This window comes from Oryzias latipes, chromosome 18, assembly GCF_053564925.1.
Source record: "Oryzias latipes strain Hd-rR chromosome 18, Olatipes_Hd-rR_3.1".
NCBI classification, from domain to species: Eukaryota; Metazoa; Chordata; class Actinopteri; order Beloniformes; family Adrianichthyidae; genus Oryzias; species Oryzias latipes.
Genome location: NC_136254.1, coordinates 17,198,835 through 17,209,585, shown reverse-complemented (window position 1 = coordinate 17,209,585; position 10,751 = coordinate 17,198,835). Strand labels below are relative to the sequence as shown.

General features: G+C 38.6%; 1 protein-coding gene across 3 annotated transcripts in view; it reads left to right on the top strand.

Annotated features, from left to right (window-relative positions):
- The first annotated feature begins 581 nt into the window (after positions 1-581).
- svep1 (sushi, von Willebrand factor type A, EGF and pentraxin domain containing 1) overlaps positions 582-10,751 on the top strand; it is a 90,537-nt gene continuing 80,367 nt past the window's right edge. For 2 of the 3 annotated variants that reach the window (XM_023948971.2, XM_023948970.2), the window contains exon 1: positions 582-1,289. In XM_023948971.2, the coding sequence (XP_023804739.1) occupies positions 759-1,289 (531 nt within the window). In that variant the 5' untranslated portion in view covers positions 582-758. The remainder of the gene's footprint in view (positions 1,290-10,751) is intronic. The other variant, XM_023948972.2, reaches the window with a different exon arrangement.

Below are 10,751 nucleotides of genomic sequence, written 5' to 3'. Positions count from 1 at the left end.
GGCTTGGAGCTCCACGTCTGGATGAGAGAGATGGTCAATGAGAGGAGATATAGGTGGAGGGGGCTGGGAAGAAAAAGATAGGGATGGGGGGGGGGGTGAGAAAAAAGAGGAGGAGAGCTAAAGGGGAGAAAAAAAATGACTTCACGCCATGACTGGACTGCCCCCTTTTTTCCCTCAACCTCTCTCTGTCTCTCAACTTTTTTCCTCCCTCCTCCTCCTCCTCCTCCTCCTCTGGATGTGTTTTTTAATGATTTGGGGAGAAGAAGGGAAGAAGCATTTGGAGCTTGGCTGTCGGCAAAGGCAGGAGTGTAGCAGCCTTGTGGGCTTCACATTGGGACTGAAGAGGACTGAAGAGGACTGAAAAGGCGTTGTGGATGTGATACTCAGACTGAATGACTGGGGAGATACCGAGCTTTACATTACAGACTCCTCAAAAGCGTACCATAGCAGGCTACAGAGAACTGGAAAAGTTTATTTTTGTTGTTAAAGTCTGGCAGGGAAGCAACATTTGCTGAGTTTTTTTAGTTGAAATAATTATGCAATGATTTTTCCATTGAACAGAACAGTTTTGAATGGATTCTTCCCCCTCAGTTAGCAATGCTTTTGAGGAACTCTGCACTGAGTTACTATAAGGACAGTGATGAAAGCTTAGAGAACATTAGTTTTTGCTAAAATTCTTGCGAAAAAAGGATCTACATTTTACTTTTAGCTCTAAATATTGAAGTTATTCAGCAGAGGTGCTTTTCTTGACTGTCACTATGTTTTCTTGGCACTATTTAATAGCATCATGGGCTAATTTTCTTCTAACCCTGTGCATTGTGGCTGCATGGACCTCAGCTTTGCCAGCAGGCCAACAGTCCCAGCTGAAGCCTCAAAGGTTCAGGCAGATGTCACCTTTGTCATCAGCTGGCAACTTGTCAGAAAGTGCTGAGAGGAAAGTGGAACGCCTCGGCCTGGCGTTCAAGCGGAACGTACGGGAGCTGCGTGAGAAAAGCCTCTGTCTGGACCTTGTCTTCCTGGTGGACGAGTCATCCAGCGTCGGGGCCAACAACTTCCAGAGTGAGCTGAGGTTTATCCGCAAGATGCTGTCTGACTTCCCCGTCGCACCGGAGAACACGCGAGTGGCACTGGTGACTTTCTCATCCAAGACCAATGTGGTGACAAGGGTGGACCACATCTCAGCGCCCAAGCCGCGCCAGCACAAGTGCTCGCTGTTCAACCAGGAGATCCCGGCCATTAACTACAGAGGAGGAGGAACTTTCACCAGAGGAGCTTTCCAGAGGGCAGCGGTGAGTAAGACTTTTGGATTTAATGTAAATATCAGAGAGAAATAAATCACATTTTGTCTGCTTGAAGTATAAGTTAATATTTAGATTACTCACTGAGTATTTTGTGCTTTAAATGCTTGAAATATTGGCTCCACGTCTAGTCGGCTTGTGTGTGTGTGTTGTTCCTTCGCCAGCTGTGTGAGTGTGCGCAGGGAGTCGTTGTGGCTCAGAGAGGTTGATGTTAATGAGGCCTTGCAAGGCTCTGCTGTTGCTGCTTCCTCCAAATTACACAGCAGCAGACAGTGAGGGGAAGCTGCTTGCTGTGTAATTGTTCAGCGATGAAAATTCCAGAAAGAGCGAGCCGGAGCATGTGCCGAGATGCACACAGACGCGCTCCAACTTTCAGAAACGGGAAAATATTGAATGTGAGCAATGTAGTTTGGGTTCCACGTCTGACTTTTTGGATCTTTCTCACAAAGTCAGTCAAGTCTGCATGGCTGAATCTGTCCAAGATTTAAGTGTTCAGGGTTATCTGGGGTAAGAGAGGGTCAAAATGTTAGCTTGTTTATAGTGTGTTGATTGGAGCTGCCTGACACTCAGAAGCACACATGAATGCTTGTGCGAGCTGGACAGATGGCACAGTTCATTTGTCAAGTCCAAACAGCCCAGCTGTAAAAGCTGTGCTGGTGGTATAGGGGCCGGTCCTGTAAAAACACACACTAAACACATCTGCTCATGCATTAGATCTTACTCCATTCAGACAACTCCTTTTTTTACTAAGAGGACACATGTGGATTTGGAGTTCAGAATAAATCCAGAAAACACACTAGTTTTTTTTTTTTAAAGTCACTGCAATTTATGAGAAAAACGTCTTAAACAGACTGACTCAAATATCTTAACACAATAAAAAAAAATGTAACTATGACCTTATAAAACCTGAAAGGATTCTTGATTTTATTCCATTTGTTTCAACCAAAGTTGAAGTTAGCATTGTTCTTTTAAAAACTTTACAGCCTGGAACCAAATCCCTCAGCTTTCTAAAGCTTGGCCCTCAGGCCAAAGTTTCATTGAAATGTAATTTGTTAAGTGCTGATAAGCAGACTACTGGTCTTATGTCAGCTACTTAAAGTCTTCATTAGAAAAACTCCTTTAAGTTAGCTTTAGCTTTTTAAAATCGTTCAAAAACCCTCACAATGTTTTTATTGATTTGTTTAATGCAGTAGAGTGTGGCATATTCTCCACTGGCACCTGGGTCTCTTGTGTACAAAAGAACTGAAATGTTTTCATTATTGACTAATTTATGACGTTGAGGATCTCTGCACTGCGGTGCCTAAGCTGACTGTCTGAATGTGAATAACAGGATAGCTCCATACTTCCTACACAGAGCAGAGGTATTTATTTCTAGTAGCAGATGGACCAAGCAGACCTGCGTGTCTCAAATCCACCAGTAGTCCTCAGTCCTTCCATCAACAAATTTGACGTTAACTGCATGATTTTAAGTGATTAAGCTTTTTTTGTGTGGAAAAAAAAACTACTGATTGTTTAATTGAGTTACTGTGCTACTTGTTCATGTATTCTGAGGATTTTGACTACAAAAAAAACCAACAATTTTTTCCTTTTCCGCAAGCTGACCTACGAGGCTAATCAACAAAGAGCATATCTGCTTGTCATTATGTAACCACTAAGCTGAAGTGCAGCAGTAAAAACATTGCTGAATTGGAAATTTGGAATTAGGAAATTGCCGGATTGACCAAACATGCTTTCATCTGACTACCGTGTATCCATTTCATGGAAAATTTGCTTGTATAAATCAATGGAACATTGTGTAAAAACAATGTTAAAATATGAGTGCAAAGATAGTTGATAATTGCACTATAATAAGAAGAATAATACCATATTTTATTCCCTTGGCTCATCTCATAAGTGCTGCAGAAAGCTGGGATCCATTAGGACACATTTTTCCACAAGCCATGCATGTAGAGACAGAGCCTTCCTCCAGCACTCTTCATTACTGTCTGTCTCTCTACAGACTGTCTATTGCACTCTATCAAATTTGTAGGAAAAAGACAGTTAAAAAAAATCAATGCAGCAAAAAAACCTTTGAGACTTTCAAAAGTTCTAAACAGTCATTGTTAGGCCTGCACAATAAATCGCACATTTATCGTTATCACGATATCAAGCTGTGCAAAAGTCAGCGAAAATTACGATAAATGGTATAAATGTGCTAAAACAATCTTATGGCAGCTTGAAGTATCTAATGAATCCAACAAATTAGTTTACATCATTGACCAATCGGATGGAACCCTTTTATGCAAGATGCCTGCCTCCTTTGTAGACGCGAGGTGTTCCCAGGCCAGCCGAGAGACGTAGTCTCTCCAGCGTGTCCCGGGTCTCCCCCAGGGCCTCCGCCCAGTGGGACATACCCAGAACACCTCTCCAGGGAGGCGTCCAGGAGGCATCCGGACTAGATGCCCGAGCCACCTCAGCTGGCTCCTTTCGATGTGGAGAAGAAGCGCTTCTACTTCGAGCTCTCCGCGGGTGACCGAGCTTCTCACCCTATCTCTAAGGGAGCGCCCAGCCACCCTGCGGAGGAAACTCATAAGTGATCATTTGTATCGCAAATAACAAGTTTTCCTCATATCGTGCAGCCCTAGTCATTGTTGATTTTGGCCTCTAATGTTTAGTTTTCATCTAACATTAAATAATGTCAAAAATATAAAAACATACTTCTTCATTCATATTTAGAATATTAACACTTTTCTGTAAGACGAACACTTAAAAGATCTATTTGAAGTGGTGACTTGAACCATGACTGAGAGTTAAAATGCAGACATTTACAAATCCTTGTGCATTTATTTCTCACTGAACAAAAAACAAACATATCCAGAAATTAGGTTTCAAAACTTTTTCAAACAATTCAATCATGGAGGTAGAGTGAACCAACAATGTTTGACATCAGCTTTAGGTTTCTAATGAAAATTTTTTTCACTTGCTTTATGAACATGGATCTTCTATGCAGACCTGATTCCTTCTCGTTATCACTGAAACTTCTCTTGATCAGATCTCACATGAAGCTTCTGAAAGGGGGAAACTACAGTTATTTAGGTTGTTTTTTTTCATTTACAGATAATCTAACTGCTCACCTTTTCAGAGGGCTACTCGATTATGATCTGGGGATCAATTATTGGTTTAAATTTAAGTAAGATGTAATGGTGTGACAGTGTCTCAGTCTGGTTAAAAACTGAAGTTGGATCTCAATATTTACCACTTACTAAAAATATCTGTGTTTACACAACAGTTTGGTTTAAAGATAGAAATCTTAGTGAGATAGAATTTCTGTTTTTTCCTCATTAAAGTTCTATGAACCCTAAGTGTGTCCATAAAGACACGAGTTCATGCTCACTGTTTACCCACAAAATTAGATTGGCGGAGGAGTTGACGGGGGAGCTGCATGTCTTGATACGGTTGTCATTGTGCATTAATCAAATAAATTATGAGGTGGACTGTACCTTCAGTGTCCATTCAGTCAAAGGCACTAATCTGGTGTTCGACCTCGACAGTCTAGTTTTTAAAACTAGCTGTGGTGACACAGAATGTCCTAGAACTTTTGGAAGAGTGTGGGTTCATTTTGAAGTTTCATGTATGTGATCCCTGTGATGCATGGCTCAGGTTCTAAATGCAGTCTACAGATGGAGGGACCAATGTTTACTCTATTCTGTAATCTACCCGAATAAAAGGCGGTAATTCTATGAACATTTAGTTTAGCTTCAAGATCATTTAGGAGTCACACAGTGTACAGTGGGGCGAAATAGTATTTAGTCAGCCACCACTTGTGTAAGTTCACCCAATTAAAAAGATGAGAGAGGCCTGTAATATTCATCATAGGTATACCTCAACTAGGAGAGATAAAATGAGAAAAAAATCCAGAAAATCACATTGTCTGTTTATTAAAGGATTTTTGTAAATTATGGTGAAAAATGAATCGTTGGTCAACAACAAAAGTTCAGCTCAATACTTTGTTATATATGTTTCTTTTATTAGATGAGTAGAACTGAAAAACAAAACAAAAAAGATTAAGAAAGGGACTTTTAAACACATAGGCTAATTTGATGCCTGATAAAGGGCTCAACTGAATTTCAAAAGTTCAGAAACCTTGATACTCTGATATCTTCAAACTGTTAAGAATAGAGAAGGACATGTGTTACGAACCCTGGTAGTTGTCTGCTTGTCTTGTGTGTGCGTGTGTGTATGCATATGTGTTCTCAGCTCCTGTGGAAGTCCAGCTCCTGCACAGCTGCTGACTCCGCCCCTCTGCAGAGTTGATTGAGGCTGCTACCTATCGCCTGGTTGGGAGGGAAGCTTAAAAGCTACGAGGATCCTCTGCTCCAGTGGCGGCAGCATTCCTGAGTGGGAATGCGTTCTTCAGCCTGCCCCTGCTGTCTGCCTGGCCTTAGCTTGTGAAAGCTTCTGGTTTCCCCCTTAGCTTTGATTCTGGTTTTGTCTTTTTGTTACATTTACTCTTGTAGTCTTTTTGTTTGCATTTTGAGTAATTCAGTGCCTTGCTATAAAGCCTGAGAATTTAAGTTATCCCATTATTTGTTGCACCTTTGGTGTTGAGTTGGTTATTTCTCTTTTAGTCCCCTATGAGTGTTATTTGTCACCGAATTAACGGCTGCGTGGCCAACTTTAACCCCGCCCGGTTATCATAATTTTCTCTATGTTACACATTTCTCCCTCCTCTCTGAAGAGGGACGTAACAACATGGAAGAAAATGGTATATGCTCGTGTCAACAAGTGGAGGGCAGGGAAAACACTGCATAGGTGCTGGTGAAGCACACTTGAGGGTTGAGGAGAGTCACCCTGAATTCCTTAAGTTCCTGGAAGTTGTTGGACTGTCATCAATGTCATTCCTGTGGATCACACTTGTCAGAGTGGCTTCAAAGATACACTGAGAGGTCTGTTCTGGAAAAGAACACTGCCAACTTTCAAGCATCATCAAAAAATAAGCAACTTTTATCCTGGTTTTGGAACATTGGACTTGTTCGTTGTATTATAAGATCTCCCAACCAGGTTTATATGATTTAGAAGTTGTTATGACTACCTGTTATTATGCGATTGTTCTCGAAAAAGGATTACAAGGTTTTTAACTGTTTAATACTATTTATCTAGTCCTATTATAAACAATATTGATGAGAGGTCGTCATTTGCAAAGTTTTTTCATGAGAAGCACTTACATCAGTGGAGGCAGCTTAAAATCATCAGTTAATTTAAGTTCTGAACTGTTAGATGATGTGAACATTTAAAACGCAAATTTACATAACTGTGTTTCAATTTTTATATAAGTTGAACGACATGCCAAATATGAACCTTTCGTACAAACTTTTATCAAATGGGTGATAAACATGTTTCACTGCACACTTTGCAGAGCAAGCTGGTAGCCCATTGGTTGTTCCTGACGATAATAGTTCATGTTGCTTTTGGATTGGGGCTGCAGATCTACCGTAGGTGGTGCTGTTAAAGAAAGGAGGCCGCTACTTTGGACCAGCGCTGTTGACTTTAATTTTGAACCAGTTTAATAAAAGCAATACAAAAAATTGCAATACATAATCAGTGAAATTAATTGACTTTTGTAGCATTATCTGGAGGTAATAGGAGATAATGAGGCCCCTCCAGCAGTTTTCTATTGGTTGCTGCTGAAAACTGCTTTACAAAAAGGGGTGATTCTGTTGTATCACATGATTGAGACGAATGTCTTGTGATTTATCTATGCGATGCACAGACTAATATGCAGGCATACTCTTTTCTGAAAAAAATAATCATTTAGACCCTTAGATTATTAAATAACATTGTTTTATTCAGTTTTTCTGTGTTGGTTTGTTGATTCTAAGACTAGCACAGTTTGAGTCAACTGCTGTAGACCACCCTTGCTGACTAATAGTCATTCATGAAAAAATGAGCCTTCATTAACATTAAGCGGGTGCCAGAATAAAACTTTTTCAGGTTTGGGTAAACAAACTTGTTCCGTGTTTCCTTTTGTGCCTCAGGTACTGACAGGTTTACTAATCTGCTTTTTTATGTCTTTGAATGATCCAATCCTTTCTCACATGGTTAACAAAGCGTGACTTAAACCAACAACACTCAGATTTGCCATATTTTTTGAACCATTACAGCTACTGTACTCAGCCTGGCAAAGATATATGTACTGTGATTCAACATAATGGACTGAAGAAGTGAGTATATTGTTTGGTATTTTATGTGTTACAACTAAATAATGTTAAGAATTTTTGTAAATACATTTAGACTTGTGTCTCATGTTGTACTCTCTGCAAAAGCTGCTTAATGCAGATAAAAAAGACAAATAGGGCTGGGCGATTAATTGATTTTATCAATTAATTCAAATGTGTTGTTTTAGATTATTTATTTTTGGGGAAATCAAGATTTTAGAGTACCCCCCACCCTTGTAACCTTTTCTAATTGTCCCTGTGTAGCCTTTAGTTTGGACTGATGAAGCAGAGGAACATGTGATGATTTTAAACAGGATCCAGAAAGAACTGGAGGACACACATGTTGGACTGACAGCAGCCGCAGAAATGTTTAATAAAAAGTCTTGATTTAGAGACTACTATGCTATGATGCTAAATGCCATGCTAACGAGCTGTATTTTATAAACATAATAACAGACACGAATTCAATTTGTATAAAACTTTATTAGTAATGCCTTTGTAGCATGACAGAGCTGGTGTTGAGCTGAAAAAAGTCACCCATTGTGAGAGCGCTGCATCTTTACTGTCAATGAAATCACGGGAAGAATCCAAAACATTATAAGGTTTTTTGGCTGTTTGTTATGATTTTATATAAAAATGACTAATCTGGAGGCAGAATTAGGAAACATTTGTTTTTTCTGTCAATCTGTTGCCCTTTAGTAAATCTGTCCTTGTTTTCTCAGCTGGTTTGAATTTGACTTTACAGTTGGTTCAGACTACAGGTAACTGAATGAAACGCCTCTCATGGCAAGAAAACAGAAACAACTCATTTGTGATTGAAAATAAAACATTTCATAGACAGTTTGAAAAAGCCAAAAGCAGAGTGCAAAGATTGATTGGAAATCAAAACAGAAGTTACTTAAAAAAAAATGTTATTATCTGATGTTTTCATTATGTTGGGACTTCCTCTCTATTTGCATTCAATATCAAATCATTTTTTAAAGTAACACCTATGTTGTTGTTGCTTTTTTTTTTTTGCAAAGTAATAGGATAATTTGGTCTGTAGATTTTTTTATCAACCAGCCAACCTGACTGGTGAGTCAAACATTAGATTTTGATCACTGGGGTTGTGACTTTAAACGAGAAGCATCAAACCACACGCAGCAGAATCTGTTTTAAGGCTTTGGCTGCCAAAAATGCTCTTCTAAGAGCGTGTAGTAGTTCTCTCTATGAGAGCTCAAGCTGGAGGTAGCTAACAAAACATCTGCTACATTGTTCTACAAAAATTTGTACAGCTGGATTTTAGTTGCACTTTGAGTTTGGGAACATTTCCAAAGGAGATTTTAAAATAAAATAGTTTTTGTCAACTATATATGCCATCAGTTGTAATTTTTGTTAAAGAAAGTGAAAGTAGTGAGAAAAATTACAATAGAAAACTGAATTTGGATTGAATTTTATGAGATTTTATTTTTTGGCCATATCACCCAGCTCTAAATACAAACAGGAAAAACAACGCAGTTCACTAAAAAAACTTCCCATTGATCCTTCTGACCAATCAGTTTCTCCCTCTAAGCCCCTTTTGGGCTTCTGGGTAGTGTAGTCTACCACATGATTTGACTGTTTTGTTTTGCTTAATGTCTTAATGCCTTATGTATAAAAAAAGGACCATTCTCAATTTATTGATATTGCATTTTATAATTCGATTCACCATATGGTACTTCGGTTCTTCTCAGCTGCTGTTTAACTTCATTCATTTCACTTTTCCATTTTTACGTTGTGTTCCAGCAACTTACTCTCACAATTGATGGAGACATAACCTACTTTCCAGAAGAAAAAAACACACTCTGACATGTTACAGCAAGTCAATTCATCTACAGATCTTTGATAAACTTAGTTTTATTACACTATCATTAATGCAGTTAATGATATTAATTTTATCGCCCCGTCCTAAAAAAACGTTTTGTTTTTATGATAAAAACCATTGGCCATTCAACCCGCATGTAAAACTTTGCTCCATCAGATAACAGGATAACATTTTGGGCTTGAATTGTGAAGCTTTCATTTCTTACTAATTAATTGTTCAATATATTTGATTTCTATGTCTCTTTTTATTTTCTTCTTTTTAATGCAGCACATTTTGCAGAGGAATTCATAACAATTAGCTTGGAATCATTACAGGAGAATATAAAGTAATTTTTCTCAAGCTTTGTTTAGTAGCCTATCTGTGCAAGATGCTAATATTTGGCTAGTATAGATGATGTTTGGGGTTTTCTTAATCCCAGCAGACTCAGAAGCACACAAACACTAGTAAGCACACTCACACACTTGGTGGAAATCTATAAAGAGCTTTTTTTTTTTTCATTTTCACTATATATTAGATGGAGCGTGCAACAAATTGATATGGGAAATGAAGATCATCCATCATCTCAAGCCTGGAAAAAAAAGGTCACATAATGGATGAGCTCTGGGGAAATTTTCATTTCTAAGGAAACATATTTGCTCATTGAAGCACAAAATGATGTATTTCTCTTGTCTAAGAAACAAAACTACAAATGTTAAGCTATTCAGTGAATTCCAATCTTTTCAAATAAATCACAAATGAATTTATCCAGGAGAACAGAGAAAAAAAGTCTTAAAGCAAAGCATAGCATTTAGCATAGCATTTTAAACAGGGCTGATGCAACAATAGAAGAACCCAGTGCAACAAATGAAAGCAAGGTGCACCTCTTTGATCCGGTTCCCCGGACTGAACCCAACCATGATAACATGATAAGAAAAGAGGTTTTCCTGTCTATGGAACCACCATTTCCCGCCATCACTCTCTTAACCATTTCCTCCCACTCAGTCTGTCGCCTTCTTTTTATCCTTTCTGTGAGTCTTTAGTGGGTCTTTGGAAAGATGAATGTGACAAAAAGTTCCTGTGAGGCAGAAAATCCCTGACAGACAAAGGCCAGAAAAGAACGTGTTTAGTTCTTGATTTATAATCTACAGTCTGCTCAGGTATGTGGACACGTTACACAGCACCTCCCAAGTAATTAATTAGAACCCTAATGTGTTTATTTAACATGGTTTCATTCTTTTTTTGACATTTGAAGCAGTAGAAATGTCACGCGCATTTAAATTTTTTTACATATTACATATTTTACATATTTCAACAGAATGGGACAGGTTAGAATATATTTACATCACACTAATTTCCTTTTGTTTTGTTCAGCTCTGTGCTACAACAAAGGTTTCATCTTAAAAACATCTTAAAGTCAATGACTTTAGGCCAGGAGCA